Genomic DNA, 24,581 nt, shown 5'->3' on the forward strand with positions numbered 1-24,581 from the left:
ATGCAACACAGAGAAAACCTTACCCAGGCACAGGGACCTTACTCAAGCACAGGGACCATCTTTCCTGCTCTATCTGGTCTGCTAAAATTTTACTCATTCTTTTAGTCTGGCTTAGGTAGGATTGGGGATAACAAAGGACAGGAGATTTGATTTACTAAGGCAAAGGGCTCCTACCTGTAACATAGAGATAATAATCCTTATGAAGCATAGTATACAGCAAAACAATAACCCTTGAGTTTCTTGGCACAGTTATCTTTCTATCCCATTCACATTTGTTGCACCAAAATGCTGTCTATGTCCTCACACATTCTAAAATTCACACAAATTGAAGTTTATGTAAAAATTTATTTGACCAAAATGTAGAAAAAGTGATACTGTTACATATGATACAGTTGCAAGAATCTAAATGAAAAGTGTGGATTTTATTCAATTGCACAATTTGCTAGTGTATCTCCTGGGTAGTGTGACGCTTAATAAATAGGAGTGAGGGGCAGAGGGTTCAGATAAGCTAGAAGCAGGGTGATTTTTAGTCAGAATTGTAAACTTGAGTTGGCCCCCACACTGCTGGGGCGTATGGAATGTTTCAGCTCTGAGATGTTAACTGAGAAAGCGGAAATATAATAAAGCCAAAATGTGCAGCCCTGTCTATAAAATACTCCATATCCAGTTTAATCAGGAGTTTCTTGGTCTTATTTATTAACTTGACCCTGAAGAAGGGATTAAATTCTAGATAAGTAAATCTCTAATTTGCCATTCCCAGAGTATAGAGGAGATGATGTTAGGCCAGCTACATTGGTATATCTACTTTGCTGTCAGAGGCCCGTTCTGCCCAATATTTGTTTATTAGAAAACAATCTTGCTCAATTATTGATGGCTGGCAGTCTTTATGATATAGCTTCTCTGAATGGGACTGAATTCTACAATATTCACTCCTGCTAAGTGGATGGCCTCATATCAGAGCAGACAAGCATGGGTCATTATTGGAATAAGACAGCTCCTCAGAGAACAACTCTAGAATGAAAGAAACATAGAGGAGCATGTCAAGGATCCAGAAAAATATTTGGGTAATTATGACTTTTTACCAGGCATTCTCATGCTGACCACTCAGAGGATGTTTGTTCTGCACGGGTGGAGGGTGGAAAAGGAGCCAGGATGATTAGGTTAATCTCTCTGTGGTTTATGACTTCCCACAGTAAACCCCACCACCCTCTTTTTTTTTTTTTTTTTACTCTGGCTGGAAAATCCCCACTCATTTTAATGTGATGGTCCCTGGCCTCCTATAGTGTGACCAGCAGTGGATATTCTTCAACTTTTTAAATTGACCCATGACTAGACATTGGAGTCTGTATTTTTAAAGTGTGGGGTTGTCTATTCTCCCAGGAACCAAATGCCCTCAGTCTTAAGAGAGTATGCTCAATATGAAATACCCTGCCTACTTTAGGAATAAATGCAATTTAAGGATAAAAATAGAGCTGAAAAAGCTGGTGCCACTTGAAAAAAAGGAAGGAATAGATTTAACTGGTGCTCAAAGCTTTTCTGATACAAAATATTTGGTCACGTATTCATAATTTGCTTGACATTTCCAGCAAAGCAAAGAGGCAATAACAAAAGAAACTTCTTACAAGAGAAGAGAAAAACACGTAGCTCTGGAGTTTCTGATGGAACGAGACTCTTCTGTTTTGGTTATATACAGTTTAGTTCGTTTAGTGTCTGATCCAGTGTCTGATGTAAGCCCACGTTCTCTTCTTTGGCCTGGGCAAGTTTTTCTGGTGAGAATTAAGAATGAGGGAAAAATAAATTAATAAGCATCTTTGGTAAAGAAAAAAAAAATTGCTAAACTCCATATTGCTAGAGTGAAAGAGCAAAGAAAATACTCTGCATTTTAATTATAACAGAACACCACGGACTAGTAGATGCTAATTACCGAATAAAGGAGTCAGATAGGGTTGCAAAATAAAATATGGAGTGCTCAGTTAAATTTGAATTTCAGATAAACAACAAATAAATTTTTCCACACAGGAGTTCCCGTCGTGGCTCAGCGGTTAACGAATCTGACTAGGAACCGTGAGGTTGCAGGTTCAATCCCTGGCCTTGCTCAGTGGGTTAAGGATGTGGCATTGCCGTGAGCTGTGGTGTAGGTTGCAGCGGCTCGGATCCCAGGTTGCTGTGGCTCTGGCGTAGGCTGGCAGCTATAGCTCCGATTAGACCCCTAGCCTGGGAACCTCCATATGCTGCGGGTGCGGCCCTAGAAAAAAAGACAAAAAAAAAATTTTTTTTTCCACATAAGTGTATCCCAGATGCTCCTTGAGATATACTTATGCCAAAATTTATTTTTTTATTTTTTATTTTTTTTATGTTTTGTCTTTTTGCTATTTCTTGGGCTGCTCCTTTGGCTTATGGAAGTTCCCAGGCTAGGGGTCGAATCAGAGCTGTAGCCATGGGCCTACGCCAGAGCCACAGCAACGCGGGATCCGAGCCGCGTCTGCAACCTATACCACAGCTCACGGCAACACCAGATCCTTAACCCACTGATCGAGGGCAGAGACTGAACCCGCAACCTCATGGTTCCTAGTCGGATTCGTTAACCACTGCACCACAACGGGAACTCCCAAAAATTTATTCATTGCTTATTTGAAATTCAAATTTAACTGAGTCTCCTGTGTTTTAATATGCTAAATATGGCAATCCTAGAGTCAGAACACCTGGATTTATGCCCTAGTCATGTGTTAAAGTAAGCCATTTAACCTTTCTAGGTCTCAGTTTCTCCATCTGTCAAATGGGGATAATAATATCAATGTGTAGTATGGGGGTTATTATCAGGAACAAATGAGAAATACTTCAGAACTTAGGAAATGCTATATGAATGTAAGATTTTAGTCTGAAATATGGATGACTTAATACATTTTCTCCCTAGTGCAGGTTAACTGAATTTATGGTAGGGAAATATAATCCTGTAACCCTCTTTCATTTGGAGCTTTTGGAAATGAGTGTTTAAATTCCAGGCATAATTGCATCATTGTGTCTATGTGTCCACAGCAATGTAACCAAACCCCAGGTAAATGCAACATGACTGAAATTTAAGCCAGACTATAGGTATGTTATTAAGTGACTGGCTTGATGAAACAAATGAAAAAAACAAACAATCCAACAAGACCCCAAAGCTTAAAATGCCATTTAGAGCTATGCATGACAGAGCACGAGAGGACTGGTTTGCATGGAGTGATGGCTGATAAGGGACCAGGCCAAGGCTCATTAAAATACCAGAGGAAAGCAAAATGCCTCATATACTGTGATATGATCAGCTTGGAAATTTTCAGGAAAAAAAAAAAAAAATGACTGTAAGAGATGTCAGCCTTTCAACTACAACTCCTGAGCCTTTCATTTGATGTGGCACTTAAAAATCTAATCTTTGAAGGTGAGAGAATTCTGTCGGAACAGTGATGTGGGCCTCTCCAGTCTGGATTAACAGAGAGTAACTGAGTGCCTACTGTGTGTCAATCAATTTCTCCAATTGAGCTATCACTTTTATTTTGCAGAAAAGCTAAGTAGCTTATTTAGGGTTGCAAAGCCAAAAATGATAGAGCTGGGATTTGAATTTAGGTCCCTCAACTACAAACCCTGACCTTATTGCACCTTGCTTGCCATTTTGATTCCCCGGCATCTACTTTGTTATTAGGTCGGAGAGAAAATAACTTTCCCTTAAAGAGTTAATTGCCTTTGAGAAGTGTGATAGGACCACACACTATCAACAGGTAGTAGTAGATGTCCACAGCCCTAATCTCTGTAAATGAAGTTCCACTCAAGTGCTTAGTTAGGCAGAATGACTGGATAGGCAGGGCTGCAGTTACTTCAAAGGGCGGAGGCTACATATGTCTGGAAAAATCCCAGGAGCAAATACACAGAGCAAACAAAAGACACCCACCCCTACACAGTTTATAATCTTTCCAGGGGTACATGTATGGCAATATGTGAGGGGAGTGGTTAACGCAGAAGTTCATGGTGGACGGCAGTTTGGAACAGAGAAAGGTTGGGTGTCGGTAGTTCAGGGAAAATGTATTTTGGAGAAATGAATATAAAGAATTGTGACAGAGGTTCCTACATGAATAAAAAATTACCGGATGAGGAATACCAAGCTCTCTTGACCCCACATTAATGCTCTAATTGGAGATTTTCATGCCATTTTCAGGTTCAAGGGGCAGTCTGGAAGACGGTTTGGACTTCAAATTGTATTTCTGGGACAATTTGAGGTGGTGGTGGTGAGGTGCAGGGGAGAACAGGATAGGCTCTTTGAAATTTGGATTCCCTTGGGAAAGCCACTGAGCTCTTCGTCACTATAGGTGTGACCTACTAACAGCCACATGCAAACCTTATGAGTTCCAACTAAACCAAATTCCTGGTTCACAGTAAATATCAGGGGTGAGACGGCAGCATCTCAGGCAACTTTGTTTGGAACTCAGGAAAGAAGCACCTCACTTCCTTTGTTTGGCATTCCAGCAGTTTCCTTTCCCTTTCCCTGCAAATGGGATGCCCTTTAATTCCTCGTAGAGTTGTTTTCTAAGGGCAGGGGATAAGAGGTGAGCTTCACTGGTGAACTTCCTCCTGGGGCTGAGAGCTGAGAGACGTTCCGTGAACAGCAAAGACAGGGAACCCCAGGCACCATTCTCCACGTATAACACAGAGAAAACAAGAAGAGGAGGAGTAAGACCAGAATGTCATTGCTGCTGTTTGAATCCAGAGATTGAGCCCCATCCAAGGGTAGACTCTTTTTAGAGAAAAACCTTCTGATTTTTGCAAGTTAAGCTGCTTAAGAGGTTTGATGAGTCTCCAAAACAACTTCAGTTTAAGGAAAAACTGCTACTGGCATGCAGATACAATTAGCTAATACATTTGAGAGCTCAGGCCAAAATGGCTTTTGTTTTCACATTGTCAGAAGAGAATCAAGTGGGCATAATTTTCTTTTTGAAACGAGCTCTTCATGTGAACCACTCACTCTTGGCTGCAGCCATGGTCAAGGGCTTAACAGCTACAGCTCAAAAATGGCAAGTGGAGAAAATGAAAATAAGAGGGTGTGAAGAAGAGGATTGCCTATCTTTATTTGGGTCACACAGTCACAGCAGAAGAAGGCTTGACAGATCAAACCAGGAGGCAGGACACTGGAGCTTCTAGAAGCCCACGGGAGTGTAGGCACCACAGTGAGAAGGCAGACTTCAGTATTGCTAGGATAGAGGGCGGCACCCCTGCTGCCTCTTAGAGAGAAGTCATGTCATTGAGAGCATGGTCCAGCTCCTGGCTGATAGCTTTGTACTTGAGCTTCTGAGCATATAGCTCGTCTAGAGGATGGAAGTCCCCAGGGAGAGAGTTCAGAAGAGGTACAGGGGACAGAATTCGAGGGTCGGAATGGAGTGCCTCACATAAGCAACGAGAGGAAGGAAAAAAGTGAGAAAACAAAGCATGAATTAGGAGAAAGTGTGTTCTAGGTAAAACGAATGAGAAAACAGGTTATGGAGTGATTTCTAAGTGGCAAGGGACAGAATGGTGACCAGAAATGGAGAGAGCTTCCCCCCACAATCTCCCACCCCCAGGTTATTTCCGACTTTTAGTGATCTCATCCAGTCCAAAGGTTATACTTTGGAATGGGGCATTTTCCCTTTTATGGAAACCTCACGTCCCAAACCAAACATTGGGACACAGGGTCTGAGGAATGAGTTTTATACCCTTTCTGGGTGGGACATGCAGTTTGGGAGATTTCATTTGAACCCCAAGATTTTGGAATTTCCGGGTTATTTCATGAAGAACACGGGACAGAATTTTTTTTAAAGATGGAAATCTTCCATTCTGGGATATGTGGGCACCAGGCTGTCAGACTGGAGTCTTTATTCAGGTCTCTACGTTCTCTAAATTTCCATTTTCTCATATAGTGATAAGCTTTGCTCTCTCTGGGAGAGCTTCTGTAAAAATGTAAGGCATTTAAAAAATGCAAGGCATCTCAGAAATGAGCAAATTGAAGGAAATTCTAAAGACTTGAAAAAAATCAGCCATATTTGGGTCTTTGTACTCACATGTGGAGCTAATTAAGCAGAAATATTTTACTTCTTGAAAAAAATGGCAACCCTAGTCTGAATCTGATTTTCACTGTCCCCTTCCAGGGCTTGAGGCCTCCAGATGTGACATCACTGTGCACTTCACTATCCTAAGGCAATCAGAGCCCAACTCAGTGCTTCTGGATCTCCTCCAACTATCTCTGGATGTGTCGTGTAAGGGGAGGTAGAGTAAACAGCATTAGATGGTAATTTCATACCTTCCAGGTCATCGATGGTCTTTTCCAGTTTTGCAACTGTTCTCTCTGCAAATTCAGCACGGGTCTCAGCCTAGGGCAAAAGAAAGGAGTCATTATGACTGCTTCATGACCAGCCCCCAGAGAAACCTGACCCAGCTGGGTGGGATCACACTTACCTCTTTCAGTTTGTCAGACAGAAGTTTAATCTCTTCTTCATATTTATCCTCCTTTTCAGAATACTGTGGGAGAGACCAAAACACTGCTTTTTAAAAAGGAGGGGGGAAAAAAAGGATAAAATGCTCACCCCCTCTTCCTTGGAAAAAAGTGTGTGCTAGAAACTATGAATGTGCCCCAAGAAGCAAAGTAGAGACAGGCACGTTTCCCTGCAGAAGAAATGTGTGAAACTCAGAGAATCTGGGGGAGATCCCTCTGGGATGGGATTGATCTCAAGGCCTGAGATGAAGATGGGTCAGATGGAATGGAAATATGCTACTCAAGGCCCGCCACAGCAGCTGGCCTAACCTATGTTTCCAAGTCCTCTTCCCACTGGCTTCCCCAAGAAGCTGGCCATATCCTAAACACATTCTGTGTACTCTGGTCTCCTAGCCCTTGACTACGACGGGGGCTCCCCCAGCATGGAATGTTCTATTCCAACACTGCTACCGGCCGCAAGTTGTATTTACCTTTTAAGGCTCAACTCCAGTGAATATTAGGTAAACTTTAATTAGGTAAAACAAATGCCTGTTTAGTTGCTAGATAGCATCATTCCCATTTTACAGATGAGCAAAGAGTCACAGACAGGTTCTGTACTTTGTCTAGGGTCACATGGCTATGAAGTGACCAAGCCGTGACCGGAACCTGACTCTGTAATTTGAGCTCCTGGCCAGCATCACGCTCACTCTACAGTCTTTTCTAACGTCACCTCCTTGTGACACCTTTCCCAACTTTCCAAAGTCCCTCTGTTGAAGCCCCACGACACTCTGTTAACTTTGTCACCCCCTCTACTCATCTAGACTGTGAGGTCTTGGAGAGCAGAAGGCATACCATCCCTGCAGCATCTATCCCTGTGACCAGGGCCGCGTCTGGCATACACACCCAGACTGCATTTATTCACCCACTATTCTAATATGAACTCTATGCCAGGCACCACGCTAGTACTAATGACATAGCTCTAAACAAGATAGGCAGAGTCCCTGTCCTTAAAACTTACCATCTAGCAAGGAAGGCATGAATTAAGATAAATGTGATCAACCATCATGATAGGAAAAGAAATAGTTAGGGCTACGCAGTCAAGAAACAACTAACTTAAATGAGCAATCGGGGTGGGCCTCTTACATAGAAACCTAAAGGATGAGAAAGGGGTTACTGAGCAAAGAGCAAAGGGAAGGCCACCCCAGGCTGAGTGGACAGCAGGTTCAAAACACTGGAGGTGACCAACATGGAATGTTTCTGAAATAAGCTCAATGGGGCGGGGGCGGGGCGGGGGGGACGGTAAGTGGAAGCAGTGGGTGTGTTATTCCTTGCACTCCCTCCTTTGGGTACTGTTTCAACCTAAAAAGCACAATTCCACCTGTGACTGCCACTCGACCTTCTAGAAAGTATTTCTAGAGGAATTTGTAGGTTCAGTTGAGAGTGAAGCTCTATGTGTACAGTGATGCTCAGATCTCCCTAATAAGGAGCCTGACCAGGTTCTGAACTCTTGTTCCATCCCCACCTTCATAGGAGGTGGAGATAAAAGATGGTGCTAAGACCCCACGAAGGAAGGAAATCTAGCCACCGAACATCCCTTTCTATAGGGGGAAAAAACCTGGCTGCTGGACACCAAAACTACTGTTAGCAAATAGAGGTCAGATCCCTGATTCCCTGGCATGCTCCTGTGCACCTGGGGGCAAGAAAAGAAGAAAATCTGGCAAATCACCCTCCAGCTCAAGCCAACCACCAACCTTTTCAGATGCAGCCTCTAGCGACTTCAGGTTGTTGGTGACATTCTTGAGTTCTTCTTCCAGGTCACCACATTTTCTGCACAAAGACAAAGGATTTTTGTGTCTTATCTCCCCTTACAACAGGCAATTCCCCTAAAAGAAGTCTTCAAAAAGAAGGAATCCATGCTGCCAGGGGCCCCCAGAAGGAATGCAGGGAAAAATGTTAATGGCTTTTTCTGAGACACTGCACTGTGTACTTATCAAAACCCTATCGTGCCAGGCAAAGGCGCAGCAGGCTGAGGAGTATTTGGAAGGTTTGTAAAGCACTCCTGGGCTCCCGCCAAGTCTGAGGCAACCGGGACTTGTGAAATCTGTGATTGATGAGGCTGACTCCGGAAGGTGTTTTAAGAGTGAGATGGAGTGCAGGAGGCTGGGAGACAGCAATTAGAGCTTACACGGGACACTCCAGGAAGCAAACTTGGAATGGATTTTTGAATCCAGTTCTCTCTCAGCACTGTGGGATGCTCTGGAGAGATGGGAGATGGATTCCTCACCGAAGTCTGAGGAGAGAGACTTTTGGTTTTTTTTTTTGGAGCTTGTGAGGACTCTGGTCAAGCTTATCACCTTTGCCCTAGGAATGTGTCACAGCCAAACAATGACATCAAGAATAAGGCATTTAAACACTGACATTGACAGGGTAACTTGCCCTCTATAGATCAGTACTCTTTTTTTTTTTTTGGCTGTGCCCGCGGCATACAGAAGTTCTAGGAATTGAACCCGTGACACAGCCGTGACAATGCCAGATCCTTAACCTGCTGAGCTTCTAGGGAACTCCAGGTCAGTGTTCTCTTAAGAAGACAGAGCCTCCTGAGATGTCCTCTCTGGGAAAATGGGACTTCTGGGCTTCTCTGCTATTGCCTGCCTCATTCCTATTTCCCAATACCTTTGTGGGAAGAGTCAACACGTGGGCAGCACTTCCCAGGGCAGTAAGAACGGTCGCCACCACTCTTTGTCAGCTGCAGAGGGACTGAGCAATGAGTCCCAGACGCCCAGCCACTGGACCAGAGACCCTGGTAGGTGTCCATGCCCAGCACAACCAACTCCCTCCCGCTCTACCCCTGAGCTGAGCTGGGCCCCAGTCCTGCCCTGCTACTCACAGTTCAGACACCTCGGCACGCTCCTCTGCCCTCTCCAGCTCGCCCTCCAGGATGACCAACTTACGAGCTACCTGCAGAGACAGGAAGGATTGACCAAGACTGACTCCCAGCAGCCATGTCTAATAGGATGCCCTCCCCCATGCAGAGAGCAAGGCCACGCCCAGACCAACTACAGTGTGGGGCTTTCTGCTCATGCTCTGACTCCAACAGTGCTGGGGAAAATCTAACTTCTCTCCCTTAGGCCCCAGGAGTGAGGCTGAGATGGGACCATGGGGGCGGGCGGAAGAAACAACTGAGCTTTTCTGGTCTGAAGACCCATGGCTGGGGACCACAGTTCCCCGTTTTAGCCTAGCTGTGTCACAATGCCCAGCTGCAGGACCTGATCTGATCACTTGGTTTTCCCACTAAGTACCCACTTGTCTGAGTGTCACAGAGTTTCCCAGGACTTTTGTCTCTGTGGCTGATACAGTTTCCTGGCCAAGTGGCTATCTCAGGAAAAACAGATCGGATGCAGAAGGACAGCTGAGCTAACCAAGAGCTTCCTTTAGGCAGCCCCAGGGTTCTCCCTATCACAGATCCATTTCCTCCCTACTTCCTGCTGCTGCCATCTGCCAGCCCCACTCATCCCCACTCACCTCCTCGTATTTGCGGTCGGCCTCCTCGGCAATGTGCTTGGCCTCTTTGAGCTGCATCTCCTGAATCTCCATCTTCTCCTCATCTTTCATGGCCCGGTTTTCTATCACCTTCATTCCTCTGCGAGGAACAAACCTCGTCATTACCTCCGTACACACATCACCACCTAATCACACACCTCCATGGAACTGCTCTGACATTTACCAAGAACCATACCCCAAAGAGGACACTGTCGAGCTGCTCATATACACTTCCTCTTTACTGAATGCCAGGCACTAAGTGCCTTAAACTTAACCCCTCTAGAAACAGGTACATTACCCCCATTTCACAGAGGGAGGAGCTGAGGCATACAGAGGCTAAGTAACTTACTCAAGCTTATATAGACAAGTAAGTGGTGGAGCTGGGATTTAGGCCCTGGTGATGCAGCTCCAGAGTCCACATTCCCAGCCTATAATCTCTAACTAGTTACGGGGGAACTTGTATGCCAATAGTTATAACGATGTGATCAGAGGCTGGGACCAGCTCGGCTATGGCAATGATGAATTCTGCTGCAGAGGGAAGGGTGTGTGTGTGTGTGTGTGTGTGTGAGTGTGAGTGTGTGTGTGATGAGAGGCTTTCCAGAAGATAGTCCACAAATTAATAAGGAGGGGAAAGTCATTCTTCAGTGAGAAAGAGCTATACAAAAAAGCCCCAGAGAAAAGAAAGACTATGGCAGAAAGGTCAGAGTGGGTGGACCATAGGAGGGTTTCTAAAACAGGAGTAAGTGGAAACCAGAATGCAGTGGGAAGATCAGGTTAAAGGCAGGTAAATGCCCACAAGGAGACAGGTGAGGATGGCTTGAACTGAAGTGGATACATGTAATTTGCAAAGGACAGTGTCCTGGGAACAGCTGGGAGTCCCATACATCTTTTGACCATGAAATGGAGCTCACTCTGGCCTGCACTGCTTGGAGTGGCCAAAGTAAGACCAGAGACCTCCAAAGAAGAGGCCAGCCCAGGATAATGTATTGATGTCTGTCATGCCTGCCCACAGCAGAGGACCATATACCTCTTGCTGTCCAATCAACGCCTACCTTGGGGCTATCACTACCATTCTCAGATAACTACCAAAAGGTCCTCCACACATGTACAAGGCCTCCAGATCAGCAAGCTTGGAAAACTGGCTGCAGTAACGGAGAGATCAAAGTGACTTGCCCAAGACCACACGATGAGTGGCAGTGGAAAGATGTATATAGATCCTCTAGCTCGCAAGTATAGAAGAATTCTTTCTATCTCAACAGCAGTCTCTAACAAGGATGCCATCAAAAGCCTCTGCTAACACAATACCAACAAGTGTGGGACCATCCCAGGCTCTCTTGGTTTGCCCTGGGGAGGTCTTAGAAGTGAGATATCTGGCCAAGCTGGCCTAAATGAACAAGGGTAGCAGTTAATCTAGCCCCCAGGCACAGCCATGAACAACTTGTGACTGGGTCCTTCACACTTCCTTGCGGCCATTCTGAACTTCCACTTTCTTCCTCTATTAAGTGGCTGAAGCAGAGCCTGCCCTGGAATCTGTGTCTCTGGTAGGGGCTACTCCACTGCACATGAAGAAATTTCCCATTTGGGCAACTCAAAAAGTCAATCTCCAAGACTCCCCCAGTTGGTTTTGCATCTCCAGTGTATGGTCACAACAGTACCATCAGGAATGAATCCTTGGGAGGAGTTTATATCAGAGAGCGATGGTGGATGGGTCCAGTGAGAATTCTGGTGTGATGGTGTGGCCGATATGAGATGACCACTGGCCCAGCCCTCACCATCACCACAGAAGGAACCCATTTACTACCACATGGAGATGGATGCTTCTGTGAATGACACGATCTGCCCTCAGTCCCCCAGCACCTGCGCCAAGAGGTGCCAGAGAACTGGCCTGCCCTGGAGGACACAGTACCCTGCTGGAGGCAGCAGGAAGATGCCCTGGAGGTGAGTACTTCTATCAGCTGCAAGTACATTAATGGGACCAGTCTGTGCATGTTTCTGACATACAGCTGCCCAGTAGCCCAAAGCCTGCTTGAAGCACCATTAACGATCATGTCTGCAGATAACTCCTTCCAAATTTTCATCCCGGACCCTGGAAACTGATGTCTCGAGAACGTGGACAAGATGCACTGTAGCTTCCAGAGACTATGTGAACCAGTGCTCTGCAAACTAATTGCCAGTGACAGTCACAGCTGCAATCTTACACCTGCCCATTTTTTGCCTTCCTCTGCCTGTTGGGAGTTTTCCTTCATAAACCTCCACAAGGTCAGATGCCTCTACATGCAGCATGATGGTTTACAAGGCGTTATCATGCATGTGTACATATGTGCACTTGCGCAAGTCCATGTGCTCTCATTAATTATCACTCCAGCCCTGGGAGGTTGGCTGCATAGCACGATCCCCGTTTCCCAGAAGCAAACACTAATGCAGACACTAAAGGTTCAAAGCATTCTTACCTCTCGCTCTCATCTGCAGCCTTTTCTGCCTCCTCAAGCTTCTGCAGGGCTGTGGCCAGTCGTTCCTGAGCCCTGTCCAACTCCTCCTCAACGAGTTGGATGCGCCGATTGAGAGCTGCTACATCCCCTTCGGCCTAGGGAGGTGAGAGGTGGAGCCAAGTTAAGAAGGAAACAGGCCAGCCAGCAGTGGGAGCCTCCTGCACTCACACAGTACTCTTTCCCTGCTGCTAACACACTTCTCCCGCCAAAGCCAACCCAGAAATCCAGGTGGTAAGGAATTCACTCTATCTTATCTGGAGAATGTGAATCTTCCGTGTGATCTTTTCTCCAAAGGTTGTCGAACATCAACTGCTCAACAAAGACATGTGTCCCACAACAGGATGGGCTGTCAAGTTAATACAGGAGAGAGACAGGTATGTTCCATGGCCTCTCCCTGGGATTTCTAGAGCAAGGCCACCAGTGACCTGGATCACCCTGTCACATAAGGTCTGTTTCCTGTCACCCAAATGGCAAGATAAATGCAAGAATCTGGACGCTTCAGTTACATGTTGCCCATACAGCTGGGAATGAGATGCGGGAGATAAGGGCAGCCCTGTCGGAATTCCATCCATAACCACAGGCTGGCTGAGAGATGTTGGAACAAAGAGATATAAGAAAAGAAAGAAAACTTAGGTACCGGTGTGGGAGAGATGTCAGAATGATGATACAGGCTTTTCATCTACAAGGAAGGTGATATGGTGGCAGGCGTGAAAGCAAGAATTCCTTTTTTTTTTTTTTTTGTCTTTTTCTAGGGCCGCGCCAGCGGCATATGGAGGTTCCTAGGCTAGGGGTCCAATCGGAGCTGTAGCTGCTGACCAATGCCAGAGCCATAGCAACTTGGGATCCGAGCCGTGTCTGCGACCCACACCACAGCTCACGGCAACGCTGGATCCTTAACCCACTGAGCGAGGCCAGGGATTGAATCTGCAACCTCATGGTTTCTAGTTGGATTCGCTAACCACTCAGTCATGAAGGGAACTCCAAAAACAAGAATTCTGAGATCAAAAAAGCAAGAATTCTGAGATCTTGCTGGGTCAGAGTCCCCACTGCCAGTTTGCAGCCATGTGGCATAGGGCAGGATGCTTTACCGCTTGTCTGAGCCTCCCTATGCCAGGGCCTGGTTCCTTTGCACCTCTGCGGGGACTGTAACAGAAGGGTGTGGCACTGCACCTGGCACGTGGGAAGTCCCACAAAGGACTGCTCTTACTGCCATGATTTCACCTCATTTGATCCTCTTGTATCTCACCCATTTTATAGTTGGGGAAACTGAGAGATCCAGAGAGAGGAAGCAGCTTTGTTCAGTGTCATGGAGCTTCCGGAGCTCCAGCCCAGGGTTCTCCCCTTGCTGAACCTATACCCTGAATCCTGCGGGGGCTTCAAGGCCACACACTTGGGAATATTGAGAATTGGTAAAATGGAGCTCAACTGATATGAAAAGTATAAAGCCACCCTGGCTTCTTCATAACAAGACAAAGAATCTCCAAATTTGGGAAGGCTGTAAAAATTAGTGGAGTGGTAGAATGAGGCCAGAGTTGCTAAAAAACAGAGTCAGGGAACTTTTCTCAGTTCCAGAGTCCTAGTAGCAGAGAGAGAGGAAATTCCTGTAGGTGTTTCTCATCACAACTTCATCTGAAACACCATTTAAACCACTGATGAACTAGTGTAAGAAATGTCAGAGTTCCCGTCATGGCTCAGTGGTAATGAAGCCGACTAGGATTCATGAGGATTCGGGTTTGATCCCTGGCCTTGCTCAGTGGGTTAAGTACCCAGCATTGCCATGAGCCTTCGTGTAGGCTGCAGATATGGCCTGGATCCCACTTTGCTGTGGCTGTGGTGTAGGCTGGCAGCTATAGATCGGTTTCAACCCCTAGCCTGAGAACTTCCATGTGCTCTGGGTATGGCCCTAAAAAAGCAAAAAAAAAAAAAAAAGAAATGTCACCCACTCCTTCCAATGAGTGAGTGTCTTTTATTCTTTTTAGGTTTTTTTTTTTCTTTTTCTTTTTCTTTTTAGGGCTGCAGCAACTGGAAGTTCCCAGGCTAGGGGCAGAATTGGAGCTGCATCTGTCAGCCTAAGCCACAGCCATGGCAACACCAGATTCGAGCTGCATCTGCAACCTACTTTGCAGCTTACAGCAATGCTGGATCCTTAACCCACTGAGTGAGGCCAGGGATTGAACCCACATCCACATGGATACTAGCTGGGTTCTTAATCCGTTGAGCCACAATGGGAACTCTTATTCTTTTTAGATTACATTAATCTTAATTCCTTTAGCAACTGGGGCAAGAATTGACTTTTATCCCCAAATGGTTTTTAGTACATTCACAAAATTGTGCAACCCCCACTATCTAATTCTAAAACAGTTTTGTCACTTCCAAAAAACCCTCATGCCCATTAGTAGTCAAGGAATTGATTTTTTAGAACATGCTGAGGTGCTTGGTTCATGAGTTGTCTTTAAAAAAAAAAAAAAAAGAGCTTCTTACGTGAGGGATTCTGAATCCCGACAACCACGCTTTTGGCACATTTTCAACTATCTGGAATCAAACGAGCTTTGAGATGCATTCATATATGTACATACATACATATATACGTATTTTTGAAAAACTGCTAGTCACTGCTAGTCATTTTGGGCTCCACCCCTTCCTGCAATCAAAGCTTCTACACTCTACAAAGGATTTCCCTTATAAGGCAAAAGAGGCTTGCTAGATACATGTGGCAAAGAAACAGGAAGATGTCGGTTAATCACACAAAAATCTAAACGAAACCAGCTGTCGGGAGGCAGACCCAGAAGTCTGCCACACGCTGCCTCTTGGCTTTCTCTACAAGAGACTGAAAAGATTTTTTTTTTTTTATCCCCACCCCCCAATCCTGGGCTTAATTCCTTTAGTCCAGGAAACTTCTTAAGGCTTTTTCCCTTTTCTGACCGAGAGGAGCACGCTTTGAAAAGTGAACTTTTTAAGAAGTTCAAAACTTTCCAAAAACATCTTTCCTCCCAACTGGACTGTCCCACTTCTAATTCTTGGCTTACGGCTCAGGGCCATTTTTAAGCAGAAGTAATTGTCCTCCAGCGAGATGACTTGGGATGAGATCAGAGGGAGGGTAATGCCGGGTACGTGTGTGAAAGAGGCCAAACCAGCTACTGTTGGAGGCTTACACCAGGTTTCTGAGGCCTCTTCACGCCAGAGCAGTCCTTACAAGATTAAACGCTTTTGACGCCGGCCAGCAGCAAGGCAGTCTGTGGCCCTTCTCCACAACTGTCAATACATATGGCAGTTCCATCTGGCTGGGAATCTTTTCCACTTCTGGGGTCCCCATTCCAAGTCTCAGTGCTCCAGCCTTCAGGAACCCTTGGCTCCCACACCTTTCCCCAACTTTCTTGCTTATGAGTCTTTGCACAAACTCTCTTGTTCCAGCAAACTCTTAATTTTTTTCTATAAGACCCTGCCCCACCTCCACTTTGAAGTCTTATCCCACTGCTAGCTTGCCATGCTCCCACTACAGAACACAGAGGCCCCTGGAATGCTAATCAGCCCCACTTATCCCCACTAGACTGAGCTTGTCTGGGGATGGAGGGATGGAAGAAAAAAGACCAGGAATAGAGCACAGACTATATGCCAGATGCTATGCAGGATGGTTTTACTGCTATCCTAGGGGTCAGCACTGTTGTCACCCCTACTTTACAGATGGAGACATGCTCCTAGGAATTAAGTATGAAGTGGTATGTGATGGGATTGGAATACAGGTCTCTCTCCAGCCCCAGGGGTTGCCACCCCTGTCCCGTCCCAAGGGGCAGTCAGTCAGGGCATGGAGAGGGAGCTGAGGCCCCCTTCTCATTCAGCCCCATTATCTGCCTCAGGGCCCGCGACTTGGAGCGGAGGCACCCAAAACGATCGTGGGTCGAGGGCCCCTTGTTAGCATTCCAAGGGGCTTCTAGAGAAAGTCAGGGTCTCACAGCCCTCGTTCCTGCAGGGGCCAGCTGGGGAGAGAAAGGCCGGCGGCTCGGTACTGAACTTCCGCCCCCCCTCCCCCGCTTGGAGCAGACACGTCGCCGCCGCGCCCCTGGGAACAGCTGGGAAAGTTCAGCAGGAACCGGGAAACCTCGGAAGAGGCGAGAAAGTGCGACGCCCCCACCCCCACTCTCGGTACCGGCCTGTGCAACTCCAGACAATGGAAGCTCAACGTTTCCACTCTCACTTCCCGCCCCCAGGTCGAGTCGCAGCTCTCCCCCCGCCACCACCGCCCGGACCCCGGCGCCAGCCCCGAGTCAGAAGGCAGCAGGGTGCCCCCAACCCCTCTCTCCCCAGTCCAGGATCACGCAATCCCCTCCACCAACCCAACCCCCCTTTTCCCTCTCGGCGGGCCCCGCCCGATCCGGATGCGGCGCCCCCTCCCAGGCCAGGGAACAAGGAAGGCGATGGAGGAAGGGGTCTCAGCAGAGGGTCTCGGGTTCCGGGTCTACGATCGGAAGCTCCGTGGCCCAAGGGTGTGAAGGTGGGATAATGGGGGAAGGGGGGCCGACAGCGGTAGGCAGTTGGGCGGGGAGCGCGGGAAGCGGGCGGCACCGGGAGAAGGGAAGAAAGAAGGACTCGCTGGGGCCGAGGGTGCGGGAACCGGGGCGCGCGGGGCCGGGGTGCAGGCTCTCACTTTCTCCCGCCGCTCGCGCTCGCCGTCCAGCTCCCGCTGCAGGCCCTGCGCGCGATCCTCTGCCTCGTCCGCCTGCTGCTGCAGGGCCTGGATCTTGCGTTTCACCGCCTCCAGGGAGTTGAGGCCAGCCATGGCGCGGAGGCGCACGCAGCGGGCGGCGGGCAGCGGCGGGCGCTCGGCTCGGCTCTGCTCTTGCAAGAGCTGCAGCAGCCGCGCCCCGGCCCCCGAGCCTTTGCCTACGCCGGGGGGCCGCCCCTGCCTCTCCCCGCCCCCGGCAGGGCCGCCGTCGGGGCGATGAGGTCACCCTGCCCGGCCGTCGACGTCAGCACCGCTGGGGGAGGGCCTGACGTCGGCACCGCTGGCCGCAGCTGCTGGAAAGTGCCCCTTTTCAGGACTTATTTGGAGAAACCGCCGGGAGGCACCGCCTTCTCCTCTTCCTCCTCCTCCTCTTCCTCCAGCGCTTCCCGCCCGCCCGGCCCCGGGGCTCCTGCCTGGCCCTGTCGCGGGCGCCCCCATTACTGGACACGTACGTCGGAGGCTTTCTTCTCGCTCAGCTCCAGCTTTTCCTGCGCGTCCTTCAGGTTCTCGGAGTATTTGTCCAGCTCATCCTCTGTCCCCTTCAGCTTCTTCTGGAGGTGCGTCAGCTCCTCCTCCACCTGGGGACAGATCGGGGGACACGTCAGCCTGGGGGTCAAGTCCCCGCCGGTGCAGGGGTGTCCCCCACATTCACAAGAATCCTCTGGCTCTCTCTCTGGTCTTAAGTTTCCTCATATGTAAAACAGGATAACAATGTTATGCACCACTCAATAAATGCTACCTGTTAATATGACTTTCACATCCTTGCCTTGTCCTGGGACCAGCTGCACTTATCTTTCTTGGGGTCCTCCGATACCCTTGAGGAGTTGCTCGCAGCTTTTTGGAAACAAGTCCCGACACGTTTCCTAGAAACACGAGTTCAATTTTGCAGCCTCTTCTGGGGAGCCTCAGTCCCTGGACATGAACCATTCTCCTACCCTCAACCTAATTGTGTCCCACACTGGCAGCCAGAGAAGCATCCTAAGCTTATGTTTACTTTCCCTGTGCCTAGAACCTGCCATGGCTCCCTACTGCTTGAAAGAGTGGTTCTCATAAAAAAACCCTGAAGGGTTTAAAGGCCCAATTCCCTGCCCTCTTCTGGACTTTGGGGGATTTCTGGAAGAGAGCTACCTGCTGCGTATGGAAGTTCCCAGGATGTGTAGCTGCAGCTGCCAGCCAATGTCACAGCTCATGGCGATACCCATGTCCTTAATTCATGAGCAAGGCCGGGGATCAAACCTGCATCCTCATGGATACTAGTTGGGTTCATTACCACTGAGCCACAACTAGAACTCCAAAAGCTACTCTAAAGATCCCTTTCGGAATTCCTGTCGTGGTTCAGTGGGGGAATCTGACTAGTATCCATGAAGACACACGTTCAATCCCTGGCCACCGCCCGCCCTGCCCCACCCAGCGGGTTGAGGATACCTCATTGCTGTGAGCTGTGGTGTAGGTTGCAGACCTGGTTGGATCTGGTGTTGCTGTGGCTATGGCATAGGCCAGCAGTTCCGATTCCACCCCTAGCCTGGGAACTTCCATATGCTGCAGCTCTGGCCCTAAAAAGATAAAAATAAAAAAATAAAGATCACTTTCTTGAAAGGCTCGGGTTAAAGCTTTTAATTCTTCTGCATTTGGCCCGTGTTCCTTTTAATAAAAATGTCCCTTACATTCTCCAAATTTTCAGTATTCTTTGTTTATCCTGCGATCCTTGCCCACCGCCTAGCAACCACAATATGAGAAGCGATACAAACCACAGACCCCTTCATCTCTCCATCTCCATTATTCCTCCCTCTTGCCCCACTGCACCAGTCAAGGGTCAGCTCAGGAAGCTGCCTCTGTCACCCTCACTTCCTCTGTGTACCTCTATCCCCCTCCCCTAACTCTAGGCTGGAGTGCAGTCCAGCTCAGGTTTGGATCTGACTCTGTCTCAGGCAGTTAGACCCCTGGTCCTGTCCATGCTCCCCCAGTGGGCCCTGTATGGTCCTCCTGCTTCCTCCTCACAGCAGGAAGCTAAGAGAGGGTGAGTGACTTTCTGAGGGTCACACAGCACAAGATTTGAACCCACTTCTGAACAGGCATTCATGCCAGGCCCACTTTTCTGCATCCTTCCCTGACTTGCTCATGTTTATTACCAAGATGTGCAAAATGTGCCAGGTGCTGTGTGTGTGCTTGTGTGTACGCATGAGCAAGTTCTTAAAGGCTGCTATCCCCATTTCCAGGGCTGCTGAGTGTCCTACTGCTGAGCTGGGGAATGGGAGAGGGAGTGAGGGGTCAAAGGAAGGTGGCAGCAGCTCCAGTTTAAGTCAGAGTTCACTGGTCCTGACCTTGACCTCTAGACAAGGAGCCCAGAAGCCTGACTCCAAATACCAGCTGTGCAGACTTACGTCCCCTCTTCTGGCCTCAGTCTCCTCATCTGCAAAATTGACATGGTGGTCTCTGAGGGCCCTGAACTTCCACCTTGACTGAGAAAATGAACCAATTTCTGTAAAGACAGGTCAGCCTGACCCACTGCCCATATGACTTCCTTCGGCATACAGCATTTACTATGGGGCCAACTCCGTGCCAAGCACAGCACTCTTGTAACATGCAAGAGTGACACTGAATTCTGCAGCATTGGGCTCATTTGGGTGTAAAGACTATTGGGTTTTGGTGCCTTTTTCTGACAATGTTTGGACAACAGTAGATGGGATGGTGATAAGGTGGACAAGGGGCCATGAAGGATTTAGAATGCGCCAGGCACGTTACAAATACCATCACACTGAAGCCTCCTGTCACAGAAGGGTAAACTGAGTTCCTAAACAAGAAAGGGACCTGCCCAAGGCCATATAGATAGGGTATTTGAACTCTTGTCAGACCAACTCCAAAGCTGCTTTGTGCAACCGCCAGGCTATGTTGTGCCCCACTGCCCAGCACACGCGCCTTCCCTGACCCTCTACACCCAGCACCATCGCCCCCTCCCCTGGGCAGCCTGCACTGCTGCCCCCAGTGCCTGTCTCACCCTCTGGCCCAACCCTGACCCCTGAGGCAGGGGGTCTCTTTGTCTCTGGCTCCCCCAGCCTGGGACTCCTTGTGAGACAGACCTGCTGCTGAGCATTGCCCAGCTCCAGCGTTGCCCAGCACAGGGCTGGGCCCATGGCGAACCCCAGGGGTAGAGGGAGTTTACAGAAAGAATCAATGACACAAGTGCAAACCCTTCAGTGGCTGGTGTTGGGTCTGAAAAATAAATAAAACTGACACAGTTTGGGTTCCTTCCCTCTGTCTGAATTCCACACACAAAGCAGATAAGGGTGCGTGGTGCCTTGCTGGGGTGAGGGTGGGGTGGAGGTGAGCCTTGCCCTGGCTCTGGAAAGTCTCTCTCAAGTCACTTCCTTCTAGGGCCTCAGTTTCCCTGCCTGTAAAACAGCCTGGAGGGTCACGGACCATATATCTTTGTCCCTGTAAATGGGGCTTTTGGGCAGGGCTGAGGCAGGATGTGGGGTCAAAGGCCAGTTGTGGCGGATGTCACTGCCCTGGGAGTGGATCGGGCAGGAAGTGGGCAGGCTGGGCCTCCTGGTCCTATCCCCATACTGTACAGAGAGGGCTTGCAACTGGGACTTTGCTGCAGTGTCCCTGAGAGTCCCCCATGCTCTCTGGCCCCAGCAGCATAAGGCACTCTGGATAAGTTAAATCTTTACAACCCTCTGCCTTTGTTCCCAGGCAGAACCGACCATCTGCACTATGGGGCTCAGGCTTCTACTTTAGACCTTTGGAATCTCGGGTTCCATGCCCTGTCCCCACTTCTCAGGTGAGAACACTGAGGGCTCAGAGAGGGGCAGCAGTCTGCCCAGAATCCCAGAGCTAGAAGATGACCTAGGCTGGATTTGAGCACACATCTGCTTTAGTGGGCAGCTTTGTGGGGGAAAAAAAGAACAGAATGAACATCCAGCTGGAGACCAGAGAAACTGTCCCTGGCCAGGCAGCTGACTGGGTTTTGAGAAGCCTTCCTTTTTGAACTTGTGTCTGCTTTGGTAGAATATACTGTATCAGTCACTCACACCTTAGTGAAAATTAGAGCCATGAAGTTGCTTTTCTCTGATTCCCTAGCTAAGCCCCCTGTGGTAAGGGCTAAAAGATGGATGGAAGCCGGCAGCTCTGGGTCAGCACAGGATGGGCGTTTGTGTTTGCCAGGGAGGGAGGAGGAAGGTTTGTGGCAGGGAGCACTGGGGTGGGGCTGTCCTGTACGGATGTGTCAGCCTGTTAGGGCAGCTCTGGGACACTGGGGGATGGGGAGGCCCATGGGCAGGGCAGGAAAGAATCCTGAGTTTATTGAGCACCTACACTGCACCAGGTACCAGGCCAAGAGCTCCACCTGCATGGTTACTTCTAGTCCTCCCAAGGTGGTGAGAGAGGCACCAGTCACTTCCCCATCTCACACATGTGGCCACCAAGGCACAGAGAGGTGACGGTGTTTGCCCTAGGGTGCTCAGTGACTGAGCTATGAACTGAGCCAGTCTGAGCTCAGAGCCTGCATTTTTACCTGCTGAGCTGGCCTGGCGCCTGGGCTGGGCAGGGCTGGGCACTTGGTGTCACCATCCTGGGGCTTATCCAAGACCCTGATGCCCCTGAGGGCTTGGCGCCAGGGGTGTGGATGAACCTTGTGGGGCAGAGCCCCCTTCTTCCCTCTCACTGGCTGCTCTGGCCACCTAGACCCAGACAACTGACTTCAGCTCTGCTCTAAGCCATGGCCTTGGGACTGCCCAGCCCTCTGCCCACTGTCCTTCCATTAGGTCCCTGGTGTACCCTTATTTCCCCAGCCTCCTGAGAATCTTGTCCCCAAAGCTCAGGGTCCAGGGCCTCTGCCTGCCACAGGCACCCTGGCCTTCCCCTGTCAGGCTCACAGCAAGGGCACCCCAGATACACAGTGACATCTTGGGATTCTCAGGTTCACCCTTAATCTCCATGCAACCCAGACCCCATCACCCAGCTGCCCCTGCAGCCTGTCACAGCGCCCTCCCACTCCCGCACACACCCACACTTGGCCACCTTCCCTGGGCAGTCACTCACAGTCACACCTGAGTATGTCCTGACACGGGCCCTGGGTCACCCACACAGATGCCACAACAGAAACACAGTCACCCTGACAGGCCTGCACCTGTCCTGACACACACACATACACACACACACAAAACCAGCTCAGTCACCTCAACACACACACACACTCAACCTGACAAATGCACATTCCATTAGTGCCACGAAACTTTAGCACAAGCAGATACACAACCAGTTCCCCCACCCCCCCCCCCCCCGCCACAAACCGCTGCCAATATCACCATCAACACACACACACAGACTCACAAACACCTCCCTCTTTCATACCCACTTTCCAACAGCCACATGCTCAGGCCACCCTCTGCACACATATTCTCCGTCACCTTCACCCCTTCACATAGCCGAAACACACACAGCACATGTGGACACACAAATGCTCAAACGCTTTCACACACACTCAGAGCATCCCCCATCTAGTTCAGCTCCCCCAGCATACACTCACCACAAAACACCTCCGCACACTCACATTTGCACACACACAACCAGCCCACACAAACACCCCTGCTTTCTCACACGGTTTCTCACACTTTCTCAGTCTCTTTGCTCCTACGGTCCCCGCTAGGAAGTGGGTCCAGCTGGCTCCCTCTCTCTCAGCTCGGGGACCCCTCCAGGGAAGACAATGGTCCCCTCACTTCTTTCTCAGCTAGAGCATCACCCCTTGTCTCCGCCCAACCCCCACGTACCAAGGTTTCCCAGACCCCCACCCTGGACCCCAGAACCTCCCCAGCTCAGAGAGGGTGCTAGGCAACCCGCGGGGTGGCCCAGGGAGTTACCTCACCTGCTTGCACTTCTCCTCAGCAGCTTTCTTATCCGACTCCGCCTGCTCGGCCCGGTCGATGGCGTTCTCCTTGTCCAGCTTCAGCATCTGCATCTTCTTCTTGATGGCCTCCATGGCTGGGCAGTGGGTAGGGGGTGTGGGCGTGGAGGGGCCTGCGGCGGCAGCGGCGTCGGGGTCGAGTGAGCCGGCCGGGTGGAGGAGAAGCCCTTATAGGCTCCTGGGGTGCACCGCCCTGCTGCGGGGCGAGTCTTGGAGGAGGCCCAAGCCCAGGCCGGCTGGGCTAGCCGCCACTCGCTTGCTTGCTCAGGAGGACTTGGCCAGCTCACGGGCCTTCCCGCAGCCCTCGCCTTATTTGGGCCTAGGATTTTCTCAAAGGAAAAAAAAAAGGCCCGACCAGTTTCCATTTTTAACCTGGTGACACAGGTCCCACATGGGCGTTCGGGCACAGTGCTGGCCCGGGAGGATGCCAGCAGCGCGCTGGCTGGCCTCAGTTTCCCCATCTGTGGTTGGGCGGGCTGAAGAAGTCTTGTGTGTGGGGAGGTGCAGAGTAAGGGTGAGGTGGGGGGAGGGGGCTCCTGTCTTCCCTTCTCCTCCCTTCTGGATCCCTCCAGGTATTGGGGGTCAGGACCCCAGCCCATCTTCAGCTACCCTCTGCCGGGGGCCCCTGGATTACTCCCATCTCTGCCTGACAGGTCTCTGTCTCATCATCTTCTCCTTCTGTCTCTCCTTTGGTGACTATCTCTGTGTCTCTCTCCATCTCTCTCTTTGTCTCTGTGTTTCTCTCCATCTCTTTTTTTGTCATTGTATCTGTCTCCACCTCTTTTTTATTTCTGTGTCTCTCCACCCCCTCCTCTCTTTTTTTGACTGCACTCTTGGCATGTGGAAGTTCCTAGGCCAGGGATTGAACCCACGCCCCAGCAGTGACCCAGGTCACTGCAGTGACAATATGGGATCTTTTAACCCATTGAGCCACCAGGGAACCCCCCCCCGCCTCTTTTTTGTCTTTTGTCTTTTTAGGGCCACAGATGTGGCATATGGAGGTTCCCAGGCTAGGAGTAGAATTGGAGCTGTAGCTGCTGGCCTACACCACAGCCACAGCAATGCCAGATCCTTAACCCACTGAGCGAGGCCAGGGATCGAACCCGCAACCTCATGGTTCCTAGTCAGGTTTGTTAACCACTGAGCCATGGTGGGAACTCCCTATCTCTTTTTTGACTTTGTGTCTTTCTCCATTTCTCGCTGTCTCCCTGTCTCTTTTGGTCTTTTTCTCTTGGACTTTTCTCTGTATCTCTCTGTCTCTCTCCCTCTCTCTGTCTCCTCCTCTGTGTCTCCTTCTCTCTCTGTTGCCTCACCTACCCAGCTCACCAGTGGGAGATGAACTGTCTTTCTCTGGGAAACCCCGGGAGGCCAAGGCAGGCCCAGACCAGACTCCAGCTGCTTTCCTTGGATCTGGTGCCCTCCCTCCCCCACTCAGAATCTGGCCTTGGCTTTCCAGCATGG

At 49.5% G+C, this 24,581-nt stretch overlaps 1 protein-coding gene across 3 annotated transcripts; it reads right to left on the reverse strand.

Moving 5' to 3' along the window:
- Positions 326 to 23,386, reverse strand: TPM4 (tropomyosin 4). Of its 3 annotated transcripts, XM_005661198.1 has the most exons (9): positions 23,082 to 23,386; positions 17,671 to 17,796; positions 12,460 to 12,593; positions 9,992 to 10,109; positions 9,357 to 9,427; positions 8,221 to 8,296; positions 6,454 to 6,516; positions 6,299 to 6,368; positions 326 to 1,766 (listed from the first exon to the last, which is right to left on the reverse strand). In XM_005661198.1, exons 1-9 carry the CDS (start codon positions 23,193 to 23,195, stop codon positions 1,684 to 1,686), a joined length of 855 nt encoding a protein of 284 aa, XP_005661255.1. In that variant the 5' UTR covers positions 23,196 to 23,386; the 3' UTR covers positions 326 to 1,683.

This window comes from Sus scrofa, chromosome 2, assembly GCF_000003025.6.
Source record: "Sus scrofa isolate TJ Tabasco breed Duroc chromosome 2, Sscrofa11.1, whole genome shotgun sequence".
Taxonomy (NCBI): Eukaryota; Metazoa; Chordata; class Mammalia; order Artiodactyla; family Suidae; genus Sus; species Sus scrofa.